At 29.2% G+C, this 19,944-nt stretch overlaps 1 protein-coding gene across 2 annotated transcripts in view; it reads right to left on the bottom strand.

The window, feature by feature from the left end:
• Positions 1-5,420: 5,420 nt before the first annotated feature.
• Positions 5,421-19,944, bottom strand: part of LOC107436465 (B-cell lymphoma/leukemia 11A) — a 92,989-nt gene continuing 78,465 nt past the window's right edge. The window contains exons 1-3 of one of the 2 annotated variants that reach the window (XM_016048201.3): positions 18,401-18,686; positions 14,960-15,262; positions 5,421-10,202 (exon numbers count right to left, since the gene is read on the bottom strand). In XM_016048201.3, coding sequence (XP_015903687.1) covers positions 8,170-10,202; positions 14,960-15,262; positions 18,401-18,491 — 2,427 coding nt within the window. In that variant the 5' untranslated portion in view covers positions 18,492-18,686 and the 3' untranslated portion in view covers positions 5,421-8,169. Of the gene's footprint in view, positions 10,203-14,959; positions 15,263-18,400; positions 18,687-19,944 lie in introns of those variants that run through there. The other variant, XM_043044487.2, reaches the window with a different exon arrangement.

Here is a 19,944-nt window from a genome sequence, read left to right as displayed (position 1 = left end):
TATATATATATATATATAGTTACGCTCTTAAATAATTTTTAAAATAATCTCCAACAATAAGGAGAAATATAAGTGACTTTTCTACTTGTTTTTAATATGTCACATTTCTTTTAATTTCATAAATGATTTCATAAATTTATTAATTTAGAACTTTCCCTCCAAAACTGGTCTTTTTCCACTAGTTTTATGTTTACTTTAAGTTGAAACTAATAAATATAGCAATAGTCTGAGCTATCTTATTTCCAATTATAATTTAATAATCCTTTAGAGAATAATTATGCAAAGTTAATTATTTCCAAACGAGACAATTACTATCTTAATTTTTTTTATCAGTTTTATGATGAACTTTAGAAAAATATATGCAAACAATTGTTTTTTTTAATATCAATTGGTATATGTTCAATAATATAGGAATAAATCAAACTCTTGTAATATAAGGAAGAAGAATCAAAACTGAACCTCAAAAAAAAAAAAAGGGNAAAAAAAAAAAAGGTAAGCAAGCTTCGGTGCAACCGAATTAATCCGAGTTGGCGTTACCTTTGAGGTATATATGCTACACTATACACAACTATACACACACATATATAATGTAAAAATAAAGAATGAAAATAAAGGAAAAAGATACTGACATAAAAATGAAAGTTCACCGGCTCTGGGCCACGTGTAAATCGGCAGCTTGGCTGGCAATTCCTTTTTGCAAAAGGACAGAACACGTACATTTCTTAATTTCGTATTTACAAATATTGAATCACATATTAGAATACAATAGAAAGAGGCAAATAATATATTAAAAACCTAGGAAGTAATGCAAGATATGGTCAAACTTTGAAAACTATCAAATATTAGAAAAATTTTATGAACATTCTACACTTTGAGCATTTTTTTTTTTAAAGAATTGTTACTAGAAAAAGAGAATTTAAAATTTTTAAAAATTATTATTATATTTGCATCTGATTTGTCCTTTCTTAAAATGTGGGAATAAATGTTAAAAAGAAATAATGCTACTAATTTAAGAAATTGAATTAAAAAAATAAATAAATAAGTAAAATATTAAACTTATAATAACTTATTTATAATTATCTTTAATAATAATGATATTGACTAAACTCCGAAATAATGAACGAATTTCATATCTTATTTTGCAAACATACAATTCAAAAATAATACTTTCGAAAAATAAAGGTTTTAAAAATAAATTAATATTTCAAATAATGTACTCCAGTAGTTGCAGATATAATTATGATTCATATAGTACTTATAATAGAGTATTACTATAATTGTTGTAGAACAGAAGAATAAGAAAATAAACTATAAATAAAGATTCAAAAACAAAAAAATATTATTATTATATTAAAATTCATTTACATTTTATTTATTATTTTAAAAACTCACATTGTCACACGTTTAAAAAAAAATTAAGAATTTTATATTTTTAGTTAGATGATAGCTCTTTTGTAAAACAAATGTTTGAATTATAAATTAATGCATGCAATTAACTCAATTATGTTCGAAAACGAAAGAAATTTTTACGTAACAAAAAATATTCATTAAATTAAAAACGCTAATAGCAATATAAAAACATCTTCAAATACTATCTAATATTTGAGTTTTCGCAAAGGAGCCATATCTGAAAATGTTATTTAATGATTATAATGATGAATAATACATTTGGTAATTGGAAGCAAATCCTTCATAACATCACACGCCAAAAAGTTAAAACTCATATAACAAAATACTTCACACTAAAGCTTCAAATCCTTAATTACGACACAAGTGAATAGCATTTTCTCTAAAATCTCACGAATAATAAAAATACAATTAGAAATATGTTTTATCTATTTAGAAACAAAATTGTTTAAAATTTTCAATACTGCTTAGAGCGAAGAGGTATTTGACACATTATACACACATTTTTTTTAAATTTCTATACAGATAGAAAAATTGGAGGTATTGCATTTATGTGTGCAAGTATTCGATTACAATAGCACAGCCAGGCCACTTTATAAGTGAGGTATTGACTGTTTTGAGGTATGTACAGAGATTGTGATTTCGATACAGGATACTGTCTGGCAATCACGAGATAGTTCTCAACAGGGAGTTATCTCGTTGTAGCCAGACTATACATTATCCTAACAATAGAAGTGAGGTTATATGCTCCGCATATGTTGTGAATATATGTTCAAAACAGATAAAAATATTCATTTCGTAATATATTAAAAGCATGCGCTGTCAATAACTCTTTACAAACGGAAACTGCATGGTTCTTAACGAACTGTTTGGTGATCATAAATATTTTAAATTTGTCAAGTGGGATGCTAGAAGCACCAACAAAGAAAGTTTAAATTTACGAACAAATGTTTCTAACTATTTACTAAAGGTACCCGTATATGAATTAAATTTTTATTTTTATGAGAGGTATTCGTAGGTTCTTTAAAAAGCGTCCATAAAAATTTAAAAATTTTATTAACAGTTTTTAACTGCTGAAGATAGAAAGAGAGAGGTAGTTAATAGCAAACTTCATTTTTTTCATATATTGTGAGGAAGATGCAGCATTATACAATTTTAACTTAAAACGTTGAAAAAGTTCAAAATTTTCTTACAATTTGCATTTAACTTGTTTGATGCTTAATGAAAATAGCTTAACAATAAAATGCATAGAGGTAACAGGAGGTAGTGTATTATTTTAAGTAAATAAAATAACATATTTCTTTAAATATAATTAAAACTAGCCATTAAATATGGATATACTTGAATTAGTATACTTGTAAGGCTATATATTTCTTTAAAATATTTCTTTGCGACAAATATGGCTATTAAAAATTTATGAAATGACGATATTGACTGCTTCAATTATTAATCAACAGTTGAGTAAGTAATATACCTTAAAATGAGCAACAATCAACTTAATATTTATGTTTTTAAACTTAGAAGTTTCGTTCATGAAATAATAATCTATGTATTAATTTAAAATACTATTAATTTAAATACTTATTGATTAATGCTAACAACAATTTTTTTTATAGTACTCGTGATGAATGTTTTTAAAACATCAGTATTCATAGTTAAGTATAAATTTTGAAATAAACTCCCTCGAAAAATATTATAATGTCGATAAAATAAAATTATTCTATTGATGTTATATTTAAATTGTTATTATTATTGTTATACAATCTGCTGATTTAAATATATTATTGCTGCATCATGTCCTCAGAAGAAAATTACAAGAGATATGTTTACAAGAAGTATATTGCATGATTTGAATAAAAGTTTTTTTCTTTTTCTTCCTTGAGTTGCATTGAGGCTACCTGTTATAAATATGTGAAATGGGCAGAAACCCAGAAAGCATTTCAGAGTGGCAGGCCAAGACGTTTTCACAGATATGTTAAATTGGCGTTATGTACCCAGTGCAAGTTTCTTACATATAATTCCACTCACATATAGGATTTACAATTGTACATGGTAGATAAAAAACTACCTCATTTAGAATTATTTCAATTAAACATTTGCATTGTTTATAATAATAAAGATAACAAGCTTATCAAAGTTCATTAAAAAAAATTAAATCCATGGAAGAAAAAAGTAACACGGTTTTCAAATATCACTCTATGAGCATTAATATTATAAACTAAATAGTGAAAATTATGTATTACAAACTCAATTGTGAAAATTAATTTATAAACTCAGTTGTGTGTTATAGTTATCGAAATTGTAATATGAATAAATTTAACATTGAAATCGCTTTAATGAATGCAACATTGTAAAATAGGCAATACAAAATCAATTAACCTTTACTTATTTTCAAATAAAAATTTACCAATATGTTAAATAATGTTTTCAATATGTTGAAAAACTGAAGAAAAAAGTCTTCACTGCTAAAAAACAACAACTTGAATTTACCTTTTTATGATATTTTCTTAACAAATTCCAATAATCAAAAACATTATTTCTTTTAAAATCTCAAATGAAATTACGATTTTTAACAATCCAAATATGTATTAATATATTTAACAGAGTAATAATGCAGTTGTACATTTGAAACAAAAACATACTACTTGAGTCATAAAATTGAAATTGTAAATTTTTCAAAATTACAAAGCAGTGATTATTTCTGACTGGCAAAATACAGGAGTAAATTTACACATTCAAGTTACTATTCATTATTAAAACGATTACGATTCATTATTAAAACGATTCTTTTGGGAGTAATGAGGTAGCTTATAAGCCTTTTAACAATTTTTTTTCTTCGTGCATTTAAACATTAACTATACAATTGATATATGCATAAAATATTCACCGTAATAATGACTAACTGCTATTAAACAGATAAATATAAATTTTTAAAAAAAGTTGTAACCACTTGCTTTACAGAGTGTGTCACAGCACTTAATACTTATGCTTAGAATTCTTGTCAAAAGTAAGGATGAAAAAGTATACTTATTGAGAGTCGAAAATTAATATTCAACCCAGGAAAAAATAGAACGCTATCAAAATCTAACGAGTCACAGATAAGAAAAACGGGGTTTAAAGTAAAGAAACCTATTTGATTGCCTAATGGAACTTGAAGGTGTGCCTAAGGCAGGTCACAAAATGAGGAACCGAGCGGTAAGAAAGAGACATGTCAAATGCAAGTTCCCATACTTTTGCATTAGCATCCGCACATCAACTCTGCGCATCCTAATGGTAAAGTATAGGAATTCGTCACTGCATGCCTCTTTCTTACCGCTTGCTTCCTCGGTGTGTGGCGTGCCTAAGAATCACTTTTAACTTTTCTCCGTTTCTTCGGGGAATCAAACAGGTTTTAATCTTGCCTTCCTCGATAGTAATTCGTCAGATATCGATACCGTTTTTCTATTTTCCTCCTTTAACTATTGATTTGAAATCTCAAATGGCTGTACTTTTTTACTTTCATTTTCGACAAGAATTTTAAATCAATTTTTGAAGGGAGGTGTAATAGAACACCCTGTATAAAAAAAAGTGTTAGATTTTAGAAAGAAAAATAAATTTGAAAGTCATTAATACATGCTTTAAATTGAAAATATTACCAAACATGCTATAAGATCACAATTGAATAATACCATCACACACATACCACGAAACATTTCTACTGTTGTTTTTTCATTTTACAGGCACTTGGCTATATACAGAACAATAAGGGAAAGCTACATGTACTGGGGATTTTAAAAGTTTCTAGCATTAAAAACAAGTAAAAATTTTACTTTTTAAATAAAATATTTTTTATCAAGCTTCATCATGGGTGAGGTATTTTTAAATGAAAATTATTTTCTGATTACAATAATTTTCAGATAATTGATTTAAATTTTATTTACAAAAAAAAAGTTCAATTATATTAGTGAAAATATTTTGGTGAGCAATTACTGAGAAATAAGGGCTTAACATTTATACAGCAACTCGTGTGATTATTTTCTTTGTCCAAAAAAAAATTTAAAATTAAGTTTAAGTATAATTTTTATTAAGTTTATATTTTAGCAATTTATGAAACCGAAAAATAAATAAAATTTATTCACCTTAACATTAATGACAAGAATTTATTTTTAGACGAAATGAATTATGACAAAGCTTACAGCAAAGGTTCCAAACCTATTTTGAGTTTACCTTTTTCAAAATAAAGTATAATTAATTTATTTTTCACTCATTTTTTATGTCAAAATTAACTTAATTTACGAAAAAATTTATATAAATGAAAAATTTCAATGAGCAATTATTAAGAAAAAAGGGCTAAAATATTATGCAACAATCTACATGTTTATATCAATCACAAATTAAGTTAAAACAATTTATAGCATCCGTAGGCCAGTATTAAAATAAATAAATGAATAGATTTGGAATCCCTTGTATCAAACTAACATCTATGTTGGCATTTCATTAATACATCATCATGGGCATGAGCATCATCATGCTGGAGCCTTACATTACAACAAATACTATCTAATATTTGANTATTGATGAAGCTCCTGTGAGGTGATTAAATGAGGTGATTCTCTCTTAATTATCTGTTAACAATCACAGAAACATCACAACCGCCTGACACATCACCTAATAAACCTGTTTATACTCAGCTGCTGAGAGTGTGTATCAGCAAATACATTTCAATTAAAATATAACTCCTAGAATATTCAATACATATTTTGCCTCAATTGGATAAAGTAGATTATCATAGTTGCAACAGATACAAATTGTGGATCAATTTTTTTTGAAAGAATTGAGTATGAAAAACTGTTTAACTTTCAGTTCAACGACAGGAAGTTATAAAACGTTAAAAAAAATTAGGTAATGGAGATATTTAGTAATAGCAATAAAGATATGCAATTTTTACTCTTTATGCATAACTGGTTAGAAAATCACTTTGGTGTGGATGAAATATTATTATATATATTATTAAGTTAATATTATAATCATAATTATAACATATAATATTTATAATTATTATATTACTATTAAAAACTGCTTATTTTAAACTTATGATTATTATTTTTTTTTAAAAAAATTTAAAATATTTTTAACTTGGAAAATGAAAATAAAATTGTAAAAAAATTACATAACATTATTTAAGTTGTTACAATTTTTATTTTTTAATGTGTAACAGTTTAGAAAAATCAAAATAAATTAGCTAACGCAAAAAAAAATAAAATAAATAAATAAATAAAAAATCATTGATTTTTATTTGGTAAGCATGAAAAATAAAAACTATTTATATTTCAAATTTTCGATTCTTTTTTTTAAACAAAAAATGAACTTTGAAATCTTAACATGATACAAATAAAAAAAAATCACATAAAAATTTAGGATTTTTACTAAAAATTAAATGAGTTTAGAAGTGTGTTATAAAATTAAGAAGTATATTTCCCACTAAATGATAATCAAAAAAAGAAAAAGAATCAGTAACAAATTAGTCAGAATAAGATATTATTCAGACACAATTTATCAATGATTCACTACTAGTTAGTCTGGAAATTATGTTTAACTCTTAAGCTTTTTCACCACAACGTTTTTACTTACTTATTGTTAAAATAATCCTGTCGTTAAAATGAGAGTTAGAAACGCAGAAAAGGGAGTAGAAAAAGTTTTTTTTTTTACTTAACAGGTGCGAAAACTTATAAGTACCTACATTCCTGAGGTGGAGTTATAAAGATCACGTAACAAAACACAAAATAATACACAAAACTACAAAAAATTTGCCCGAAACGTGAAAATTTTAAGAAAAAATTTAACTTGGTGATAATTTAATACAGCATAAAAGCGAACACAGTATATGATGTAAGTACACACATTTTTTTTTCTTCCTTTCAACAACTAACAGATATATTTTGGCACCGCAAAACTCATTAATATATATAGATTCATCTAATAAAAAATGTTTACAGCAGGAAACTACAATAATTACACGTACCTAAACTCCACACTGCTAAGAATGTTTGGTCGGGTGAACTGTATTTAGGATCTAACAAAATAAAGAAATACCACAAAGCAAAATGGTTTGAGCGATTCAAATGAAAACCAGTCAATAAATGCTGCAATATATCATCATTCCTGATCAATAATTCAAAAACGGGAAGAAAAAAAATTCATTCTTAAAAGTCTGATATAAAACTTTAAATATATTTCAGTGAGATAAAATTTTAAAATCCTAGTCGGAAATAAAGTCATTAAAATTTTTACATTACTACAAATTTATAAGTGAAATACAAAGAAATGTTATCAAAATTTTATGAATCATTTTTAAGTTAACCAGATTAAAAGTGAAATGAAATACAACAATAGTCAGGTCAAAGTGAAAAGTGTTTTCCATACATTAGGAATTACCCTTCAATTTCACCTGCTATCACCTTTTGATGGTTTTAATTCTATCCTTTGTGTGATTGACCATGCTAGTAATTAGTCAAATTTTGATAGTATTTTCTCCTCCCTAATAAGTAGATTTTTCATTTTGTCAAGGTTTAAAAAAAGTACATAATTAAGGGTAGCGATTATATAACTCCTTATATGTCTATTTAATAAATTATTTTTGTAACCAAATTTTTTTAATAAAAAAAAATATGTCTACAGCTTAAACTACGTTCTTTGTTAGAAAAAAGAATAATAATTCGGATTCATAATTGATGATATTGTTTACAGCATTTAAAAACCAGTAATTTTTTGTTTTGATGTGACTTAGGGGTCATAAATAGTCATTTCTTTGGAATCCGAATCTCGTTCGGATAAAATATAAGGTGAATTACCACTTTGGCTAACGACGCACTTGCGCATATGTTTCTCTAATGTGCTTGGCACAGAGAAAGGCATGTCGCAGAAGCGGCACCGGTAAACATCCTTTCCCGATCTACCATGCGTTTTCATGTGTCTAGTTAATTTTGAGCTTTGAGCACAGGCATAACTACAAAGTTCACATTTGTACGGTTTCTCACCAGTGTGCGAGCGACGATGCACAGTCAGATTTGAGCAGTTCTTGAAGACTTTGCCACAGTATTCGCAGGTGTCGTTCCTGCGCTGTTCTCCTTTGGGTTTGATGATACTGTTGGCAAGAACTAAAGCTGTGCTTGGTCCCGGTAAAGGGCTCAAGCTTGTTCGACCATTGTCACCAGAGATCAAGGCACTTTCTGTGGATGACTTATTGCGATGGTTGTGGTGACCATCTTCTTTGTAAAGTTCTCTGAAGGTAGATACTGCATGCTCTACACGCGGGTACCACACTCCGGCATATGAGAAGTTACCTTCTCGCTCTTTGTCTTTCCATTGTTCGTCTAGTCTCATTCGTTTTAAATTCAGAGAATGGTCCAGGGGATCTAAGACACCAACACCAAAGTTGAGCGGTGACTGTCCAGCACTGCGAGTTCCTTCACGAGGGGGCCTTTCAAGATGGTGAAAAGGCACATCGTAACTGTGGTGGCTTCCAGCATCGTTGGAAGCACTATTGTCCGTACCCGATGAACCATTTTCAGCTTTAATAGAATTTCGATATGAACTTTCTTTTAAGGCTTGTTTATATGCTTCGTTATACTGAGGTATGCGGCAAAACCCGATTTTTTCCATAAATTCACTCACCACGGAGTGCTTAATCAATTTTTTGTCATTCACTTGTTCATTTTCTTCTTTTTTAATGCCATTGTTCAGAGGTGGCTTTTTCGTTAAATCTTCTGCAACCATACCATCATCTTCTCGAGAATGGTCTATCACCAAATTACCCTCACCATTTTCTCTCGGTTCGTCTTCTTCTATGCAATCGACGTTTAGTTCTTCTTCGTCAATTTCTTCTTCTTCAACATCAATTTCTTCTTCATCACCCTCATCAGAAGCACAATCTCCGTTTCCATTCATATGTTTTTCTAAATTGGTTTTAGATTTGCCATCATTTGATGTATCTTTATGGTCACCGTTTTCATTATTATGATTTGGGGATAACTTGATAGTACCATCGAAACTAATTTTTTTACCCCGATGTGTTTTCATGTGTCTTTTGAGCTTGCTAGCCTGAGTGCAGGCATGATTGCAAATGTGGCACTTGAAAGGTTTTTCACCAGTATGCGAACGTCGGTGTACTATAAGATTGCTTTTAAATTGGAAAGATTTTCCACAATACTCACATAGTCTATTTTTGGCAGATGAATTCTGATTGTGGTCACTAGTTGTGGAGGAAGCTGAAGAATTGAGGTTAGTCTGGTCTGGTTTGTCTGGAGAACTTAAAGAGGACTCGGGAGGTGTTGGAACACGGGGACTTTTGCTATTTAGATTAACCTTAAATGCAGTTTGTAAAAGTTTTCGAGGAGTAGAAGAAGCTTTTGGACTGGTTGCTCCTGCCAAAACTCTCAGTCTTTGGGAGTAGAAATCTTGCATTGGTTCACAGTTGGACAACTGAGGTGGTTCAAGTAAAGGTGGTGGTGTTGTACTTGCAACTGATCCATTGGTCAGGTGGGTGGAAGACTTGCCGATGAGATCTAAACGTAATTCTTGACTAGAGTTGCGAGAAAATAGAGGATTTGGGTCCATTTGGCGTTCGAGAAGAGGTGCTCTAAGGTTAAATGAATGATTGAGGGCGGATGAAGAATCGATGGATTTTTCAAATTTCTCGTCATTAGAGGTAGTGTCAGCACAGATGTTGATTCCATGTGCAGTTTGCGCATGAAGTATGAGGGCCCATGCTGACGTTAAGCTCTGCTTGCATGTATAACAAATATAACTTCTTGGCTCTAGAAATAAAATAAAAAATGATTTAGCAAATTAAAATTTTACTTCTAAAGTCTTAATTATGAATGATAATTATGAATGATTAGTTAACTTAACTTAATAATTAATTGTTAATAACTTAAACAATTAATAACTTTAAGATATATTTATACAGAAAATGTCTTTGAATGAAAATAGAAACATAGAAATTGAACTTCATCATAAATTTCGTATCTATAGAAAATTGTTTTCAGTAGACAATATCGTTATTAATCAGAGTAATCATTATTAAAAATTGAATTTCATGAAGTGGCATAACACATACCATTCCACCGAGCTCTGGTATTTGCAGCGTAAAATATTTTTTTAAATATTAATGTAGTCTTTTTATGTAATATTGTTATTATAGCACTATAACATTATTATTATTATTATGGCATTAAGAGCCTTCCAATGAGGTGGACCTGGTTCGAATCCCAGCAATGGCTGGTCGATAGGAATTCCGCATCCGGCTCGCACCGACCACAGTGCTGACGTAAAATATCCTCAGTGGTAGTCGGATCATGGGTAAGAGTTTCCTTGCCGTCAGGCTAACTGTGTGTGTGTGGGGGGGGGGTGGAAGTTGCTCTCCATGTAACGCAAGGGTTAGTTCCACCAAAACGTCCTCCGCGAAGGCAAATCTCTCTCAATACTTGATCCAAGAGTTCTCTTGTCTTCTGGATTGTGTTCAAAATTAAAAGGCTACGGGGTTGAACATTAGTTGTCGTAAACCGAAAAATTGAGTTGGCTGTTCAACGACGGTTATGAAATAAATACAATATAGCATCATTTAAGAAGCTAAGAAACATTTTATGTGTATACAACTGCAAATTTTTAATTTTTTTTCAGAGAGTTCTTAAACTTCACATTAAATTTTTTTTTTTTAATTATGTAGATTAACAGATTTCTAAACATTTTAATTTCATTTCGGACAACAACTTGAAGAAATTATTTATTTTTTCCACAGAATAGGGGGTTGAAGGAATAAAACTCTCTAGTCCTGCAGACAATTATCAACATCTTAAGAACCGGATCTATGTTGAAAGAAGAGGGAGGGGAGATTCAAGCTTTTACCAAATCAAGTTTTGGCAAAACCAAAATTCACGACTAACATTAGTACCGTTATTGTATACACATTTTGCTGTTCATTGGTTTTAAAAACTGACTCATAACTTGTATAGATATATCCTATGTTTTTCTTTTCATCCCAGGAATGAAACCCCCTAAATTTAACGACCCCCTATCCTGGAAAATGGATGACTTCAGTTATCGAATAAAGAGGATCATGAAGTAAGCTAAAAATGAAATAAAAAAAGGACCAAGTCCAGAAAATGAAAGTGTAGAGAGAAAATTCTTGGTCACTAAAATCCATCCATCACTGTCGAATTTCAGACTAGCCCATCCCTCCGGCCGCAAATCCTAGAACTCACCGGCCTCCCTATCAGAAGGCCTCTCCCGCATCTGCAAAACTGATCTTAATGAAGAAAAAACGATTCCTATTTTCATTTCCGTTCTGATGATAGATCAGAGATCTCAGTGGCTTCTGCCGGTCAGGGTGGCAGAAACGGAAATGGGCCTTAAATTCGTCACCACTGCACACATTAACAATCAACTAGGCTTGTGATCGGTCCGAGATTGGGGGGGAAAGAAAGGAAGCATTTTACTAATTTTATCCTGATATGAAAAATAAATTCCTGTATAACTATTGTTACGAATTTGTAAATATGTGTATAATTTTGTAAAAATTATTTTGTTATGAAACTAAATATCCTAAATAAATCGTTTAATAAGAAAATTAGAAGAAAGTCGCGTAATTCTAACATAATTAAGAGAGGAAATAACGCCTTATGTATTTCTTATGAAATACTCGATTTGACATTTTTGCCGCCTTGGCGATAATTTTGGTAGTGTGACGATATTTGGCCACAAAATTGTAGTTCTGGAAAATTCGAGTTTCAATGCGATAGGACTAATATCTACGGCAGTGTTTCCCAAAGTGTGGTACGCGTACCCCCTGGGGTACAGGAAGAGTTTAGAGGGGTTACGCGTTCTTATGCGAAATACCTTGCAACAATCGAAAATTTCAAAAAATTTTATTTAAAAACAAAGCTAGCTATGAAAATTTACGATTATGTATTTTTCTATTGGCCATTTTTTGCAGAGTTAACAGTTAAAAATTAGCGGTGTCAATTGCCAGTCGTGATTTTTAACTTTTGCGCAATTTTTTTACCGTAAAAAATGCATTCATTTTTTTATGAGTGGTACACAGCGTTACGAAAAATTTAGAAAAGGTACACAAAACTCATAAGTTTGGGAAACACTGATCTACGGAGTTATACGTAGAATCATGTCAAGAGTTACGGGGTTTTCTATACAAGCCTATATAAATCAGAGTGTGAAGTGCTGTACTATCTATTACTACAATTTATACGAGGTTCGTACTAATACAATTATACTAGATTGTCTGGCTTTAGTCAAACAATACTACAACCTAAATTATAGTTTAAAATAAAAGTTAGGATAAGGTTGAAGAAAATTAGCGTTTTTCTAATTTCATCCTGATATGCGAAACGTCAGATATTTCGGTGTAAATTTTTTTGTACGCATCACTTACAAATGCATATTTATACTAAAAATGCAAGAGTAGGTACTTATAAAATAGAAACGCACTAGATTGTTTGATTTTAATTACAACTTGTTAATTTAATTAAAACTTGTTGCTTTTAACTACAACTTGTTATATTTTTATTGCTCATTTTTTTTCCAAGTTAAAAATCAGAACGCTGAATACTATAGACGTTGGAGTAAAAGCTATATCTAGTATTTCAATGTTAGAGTAATATAATTCACCGATATTACTACTTTAAGTTTTCAACATAGTATTTTTAAACTCAGTCTATTTCGTTTTAACATAGACCTAGGCGTATGTATTGGATTGGTGCACACATTAGATCATACTCTCAAATATTAGTAAGCCATGACACAGACAATGTGTTTTACGCTCTAATGCAACAGAGTGTCAAGTTTCCCAGTTGTATATCAATTGGAAACTCACGAAATTTAAAACGTACATTTCTGATTCAAACTAGAAAAATAATTAATCAATTAAAGCGGATCATAAAGAGGATAATCAATTAAAATGGATAATAATAAATCAATTAAAGCTGTTTGCAACTTTATATTAAAATAGGTTTTACTTGTTTTATAAATTTTTAAGTAATTAGGTTTTGGAAAAAATTACTAATGTTTCTGTAATCTGTATGCATGCATAAAAATGATCCAATATCCAAACTACTTTAATATTAAAAAAAACTTTTGATTTAGCGTTATATATATGATTTTACATGATTATGTAATAAGCACAGACGTTGTCGCCTATTGGTTTATGAATGTGAAATCGTTTGTCTTGAAACAAATGACTTATTAAAATGCCTGGTTTCAATTTTTTGTTGTTGAAATAACTTTAACCCAAATGAATAATTTATAAAGTGTATTAAACAATTGTTCTTCCAATCTCCCTTGAGTATATTAAAGACTGAATATAAATGGGCAACCCATAAATGATAAAAAATGGGCAACCCATGGAGAGGCAGAGAGCAAATACATCCATCATTCTGCTATCACGTGCCTTTCAACCAATTTTGTTCCGGTTTTATTTCAATTTTGAGGTCTAATTTATTGAATTGAAATAAATCATAATAATCAAAGATTGCAGTAAATAAAACTTTAAAGCGTTTACGGAAATTCATACTCCGAACCCAAAATGATTTTTACTGTCCCTTCATATATAATTTTTATTGTGAGTGGGAGTACAACATAAACATGGATATATTTGAGGAAAAATAAAATTACAATGCGTAAAGTTATAACGCATTAAAACGAATTAAGAAATTAAAATTCACTTGCACATGATTTTTATAGGGAACAATTTCTAATTTTAGACAACATTCAATCTAAATAAGAAAAGGATTAAAATAATAATAAAATATTCATAAAAAACTGCTATAAGTAAAGAATAAATAATAGTATGTAAACAGAACAAGAAAAAAAATTTTATGTACCCATCTACGCCAAAAATTGTTCTTGATAACAAAAGTTACATTAATAATTAAATGCCATTTCTCTACTTCTACTAATAATTTTGGATCAAGTTACGGCTTAAAGTACATCGGTACTGTTTAAAGTTAAGTACAGTATAGTTTGGGTGCGTCATCCGTTAAATCTATTTTTACCATAAAATATTGTACCGTGATTTTTACAGATATACTATTTAATTAGAGTGATTCAGTGATTTTACCGTAATTATTACTGTAAAAATTACGGCATATAATATTTTTGTTGTTGCTCTGTAACATGTTCTGGTAAATGGATTTTACTGTAAAAAGTATCTACACTCTGAATGCTGGTACTTAAATATATATGTCTGTAAAAAATTTTGGTTCAAATTTCGGTAAAAAGTGCATCGGTACGGTTTAAGTAAAGTAAAGTACGGTTTGGGTGCATCATCCGTAAAATCTACTTCTTACCGAAAAATATCATACCACGATTTTACCGTAATTATTACTGTAAAAATTATGAAATATCATATTTTTTTGGTTTTGTAACATGTTCCGGAAAATGGATTTTACTGTAAAAAGTATCTACACTACTGGTACTTTTTACCGGAATTTTCCACAGTGTTCTCAATTATGACAAAAAAATAAAATAAATGAGTTATTATTATTTAAAGAATAAATCTTACCTAACAAATTGCCATTTGTGTTGACTGAGGTATCTTTGGCTGTTATAGATTTTCTGAGGAGGGAAGACGAGGACACCAACAGTTCATCTTTACAAACATTGGTCTCTTCTTTTTTATTGACAGAGATGGTGAGAGCAGAGGGATCTTGACTGTCCTCACTGTCTTCGTAGATGCCCATGCAGTTCTCCTTATTGCAAAGTTGCACTTTGTGCTGGATGAAGCGCACTATATCTGACAAGGGGAAGTCTTTTTGGCAAACACCGCATGTCAGTATGTCTTGGAATTGCACTACATCCGCTTCACCTGTAACCACATAAACATCACAAGATTAGCTTTAGAAAGGAAAAAAAATAATCAATTCATTATTGTGAATCAACTCAGATCCTCTACCCCCCGTGGAAACAAAAATAAGTAAATTACTACAGTTTGTCTATGGAAAGAACTCCCCTCGCCACGAAGTATAAAACCGACTGCTGCTACGAAAACAAGAAATAGCCCATTAGAAAGAGATGAGCTTCTTTTTCTTTTAATTCCCTTTCTCTCCCTGACCCGAATCAAAACCTGCCTTGAATAATGACTTGAAATAGTTAAACTTCGTAACTATAGTGACCGCCACAACTCCAGACAACTTGCTAGAGGAGTTCTTTACATAGATAAACTATAATCCCTCACCCGATTTAGTAAAGACGATCAACCTGACAAAGAAATGGAAATTGGATGCACTTTGTTTTTTCACATTCAGCGGGAAAAAATAAAAATAAAACATAATAATTTTTAAAAAAATGTCAGTTTGCCAATGCAAATGTAGAATTGGAAAATAACGAGAATTTTAATTTTTATTATTTTCAGCTTAGCTTAAAAATATCACTATGATCACTGATCACCATGGTGAAATTATTAACAGGCATTTTGTTACAACAAATATGTGTTTATCTAAATAAAGGGCTTAAAGCTATCCAATAATAAACCACTTTTCACACTGCTTCGGTGATTTTTGTTGTTGTTTATTTTATTACATTTATTTATTTTCTTTTGTAAAAAAACACCACGATTTTCCATGAAGGAAACGTTATATTGCTATCTAATGGAAATATCTGCAATGTAAGTTTAAGAGTGCCGATTTGGACACAATACGAAGCAGTTTGATACAAAAACAGTGTGACCAGTCATTATATTGCCCAAAGCCCTTCATATACGATTATATATATCGACTGAAATTCTTTTCCAAATTAAAAAAAGGAATTTTTTGCTCATCAAAAACAGACTTAAGATTTTTGTTCCTTACTTCTCAGAAGAAGAAAAAAACTTTGAAAGTTATAAAGAACTGAAGCCTATAGGCTAAAGAAGAATTCCACATTGGAATGAGCAAAGAGCAATTTGGTTTTAAATAACTTTTTATAAAGAAACATTTCGATCTTTGAGGTCCAAGATGATGTAGAGACCAATTATACTAGTCAATGGCCTTATCCTTGGGCCCCCTTGGATGGGGCCCACCTGTGGTCAAGTATTACTCTTTCCGCTCATTAGATGTCCCCGCGGGAAACTTCTTAGCAAACCTCGCCCGGTTTTACTTACTCAACATGCTTGGGGTCAAACAGCAAGGTATGCTAATTGTGAATTATTTTGATTGCAATGAACAACACCAATCATTTTAAGAAATATATGTAACCACGGCGATAAAAAATAATAGAATTCCCCACAACAACTTTGGAATGAATTTAGAATAAGTTTAAGATGTGTGTATAAAAGTAGAAATCGAATCATAAAGACTTCGTGAACATTCCCTTTGTAATAATGAAAAACATTTCAAAATTGTATTTACTAAATTTGAATATGAGGTAAAAAGATTTTGGCTTATAATAAGTTTTTAAAAATTTTATCTATTAAACATTTAGTAAAAAAGGAGCAATCATAAATTCCATATCCGTCATAACAATGCATATTTGTGAAAGAATCAATATTAAGAGTTTGTGTTAAGTTTTTGGATTTTACACAAGATTTCAGAGCAATACATTTGGACCAAGAATACTACTAAATCATTAACTAGGAAACCATGCATTGAAATTTATTGGCTATGCATAGTTTAGGAACAACTGGACACCTCATTTTATACACCAAGTAAACTATGTTTTAAATTTATTCATTGTGAAACTAAAGGAAACGATTGTGATGTTTTATTTTGTAATCCATAATGTTAATATGTTATCAAAAAGTGTTCTTATTCGTACCAAAAATAACTGTCTGCATCGTCTTTTTTTTCTAACTTTCTAATTTGAGAATAACAGTGCTTTTTTTTAAACATAATTTTTACAGTTTCAAGTAAATGAAAAGTCATTATTTACTTGGGAAAACATCGATTAGACTTCAATCCTATCCTAATTACATAGAAGATTGAAAAAGCACATGGTGCAAATGATGCATAACAAAAATATTACTCTACAGCAATGAAAAAAAAAAAATTGAACCATTTAAAAAAGTAGCATATTTAAATTTATTCCATTATTCTTAGTTGCAAAGAGAAGAATTATAAGAACTTAATCTGACTAGCATTAGTAAAACATAGTTTATTTATAAATAATAATTTAGAATAGTAAATCTCAATTAAATAATGTATTTTTTAAAAAAAAATAGATATATTTCAGACTTATGAAATATATATACATGGTACGATTTAGTCTAATAATAAGTAATTGATAACGTATAAAAAAAAATCTCTATAATTAATACAATGCGCATGAAAGTAAAACACAGATATTATTTCAAGAATTTTAAGGAAAAATAACGTTAGATTATTATATGTTGCAAAGCGAAGAATTATTAGAACTTAATCTGACTAACATTAGTAAAACATTACTAGTTTATACACATAAATAATAATTTAGTATAACTTAATCTGACTAGCATTAGTAAAACATAGTTTATATATAAATAATAATTTAGAATAGTAAATCTTAATTAAATAATGTATTTTTTTTTAAAAAAATAGATATATTTCAGACTTATAAAATATATATACATGGTACGATTTAGTCTAATAATAAGTAATTGATAACGTATAAAAAAAAAAAATCTCTATAATTAATACAATGCGCATGAAAGTAAAACACAGATATTATTTCAAGAATTTTAAGGAAAAATAACGTTAGATTATTATATGTTGCAAAGGGAAGAATTATTAGAACTTAATCTGACTAACATTAGTAAAACATTACTAGTTTATACACATAAATAATAATTTAGTATAGTAAATCTTAATTAAATAATCTATTTAAAAAAAAACATTGAAATACTTATGAAATATGTATACAAGGTTCAATTTCGTCTAATAATAAGCAATTGATAAAGTATAAAAAAAATCTCTATAATTAATAAAACGTGCATGAAAGTAAAACACAGATAATATTTCAATAATTTTAAGGAAAAATAACGTTTATAACTTACTCCTGGGAAGAGGAATTGGCGGGGGAGGAAAATATGTCAAATATGAATCCAGTATTGTTGTATATGGATAATGAGTTACTTTAATAACCATTAAATCGAAATTTTACTAAATTTTTAAAAGTAATATTGGTGCTTTTTTAAGCAAGCTTCTGAAAAAACCCTTCTAAAAGGTAGGATAGAATAAATGAGACTCCGTTATTCCTTTCTGTCCGGAAGAGGATACCAAGTACAATGGGACAGCAGAACTGACCCCCCAACCGGTTTGAGTGGACACAAAATATCCAATAGGAGAAGAGCTATAGAACAGCAATAAAGACTCCTATCCTTTATTGCTGTTCCTAGAAAAAGTGTTCACTAAAAAAAGTCATAGATTTTTATTCTGATATTAGTATTTTAGTATATCAAGGAAAAGTTACTTTTAGGAAGAGAAAAAAAAAACTGATTTAAAGAAAAGCGTAATATCAAGTATGATACTACGATTTTAAGTTTAGAATATCTTAAATAAAATAATTGTACGGAACTTATGAAGAAACAAATATTAGAATTCTAATATATATAAAGAATTTATTGACAGTTATGAAATTCTTTTAGAAATTCTATTAATATATATAACATAACGGCTCGGGTTGCATATTACTAGTGCATATTTTGCTAATTTTGAATCCCTTTTAGCAAAAGATTTTTATTTATTTATTTTTTTCATAAAAGGGATTCATTATCAACTTTCTTTTAGACATCTAGTTTATGTGCACTGTAAACAGTTTCTTAAAATTGAGCAAAAATTTTTTAAGATAAATAAATAAAAATTTATTTATACTCCGCTGACGCTAGCGCAACACTAAGTTGTAATGGAAAATAATACTTTTTAAAAAAAGAAGTAAGTAATTAGAACTAAGTTGATAATTTCCAATTTAACTATAACTTTAGTTTTTTAAAGGATTGCAAATGTATGATTTCAGATCAAAATATAACCGTTTTTATATTATTAATATAGCTTGGCAAACATGAATATTATTGTTTCAACGAATTAAATTTAAAACAAAAATAGAATAATTAAATAAATAGAATTTTGTAAAAAAAAGTTGGAAATGTTGGCGATTTTATGGTTCAAAAAAGTAACACGGCATTCTATAGTAAACTCGTGTAGTAATACGCCTTCCTGTACCCAAATGAAATGTGCAAAATTTTTTGAAAAAAATGATACGATAGGTTGTCTTATATGAGTTACGTCAAAGAATGAGAAGAAGATCAACGAAGATCATATTTTCTTAACTTACTAGATAATTATATTTCAGCCATTCTTATGATATTACTCTTTTTAGGTGTCGCAAATTATTTTTAATGAACGAAAAAATGAAACGCTGTCAAAAATCGAAATCAATCGAATCACTACTGGGTAAAACAGGTCTGAAAACGTCAAAGCCAGAAGAAACACATCTAAATTATATCGAGCAATCAAACTGACTTTTAAATTTTCGAGCCCGCTTTTTTCACCAGTTATTAGACAGATTTTTTTTACAAGGTTTCTAGAAATATATATTAAA

Source organism: Parasteatoda tepidariorum, chromosome 3 (assembly GCF_043381705.1).
Source record: "Parasteatoda tepidariorum isolate YZ-2023 chromosome 3, CAS_Ptep_4.0, whole genome shotgun sequence".
NCBI lineage: Eukaryota > Metazoa > Arthropoda > Arachnida > Araneae > Theridiidae > Parasteatoda > Parasteatoda tepidariorum.
The sequence above is the reverse complement of the archived record's forward strand: the minus strand, read 5'-3'. Positions and strand labels throughout refer to the sequence as shown.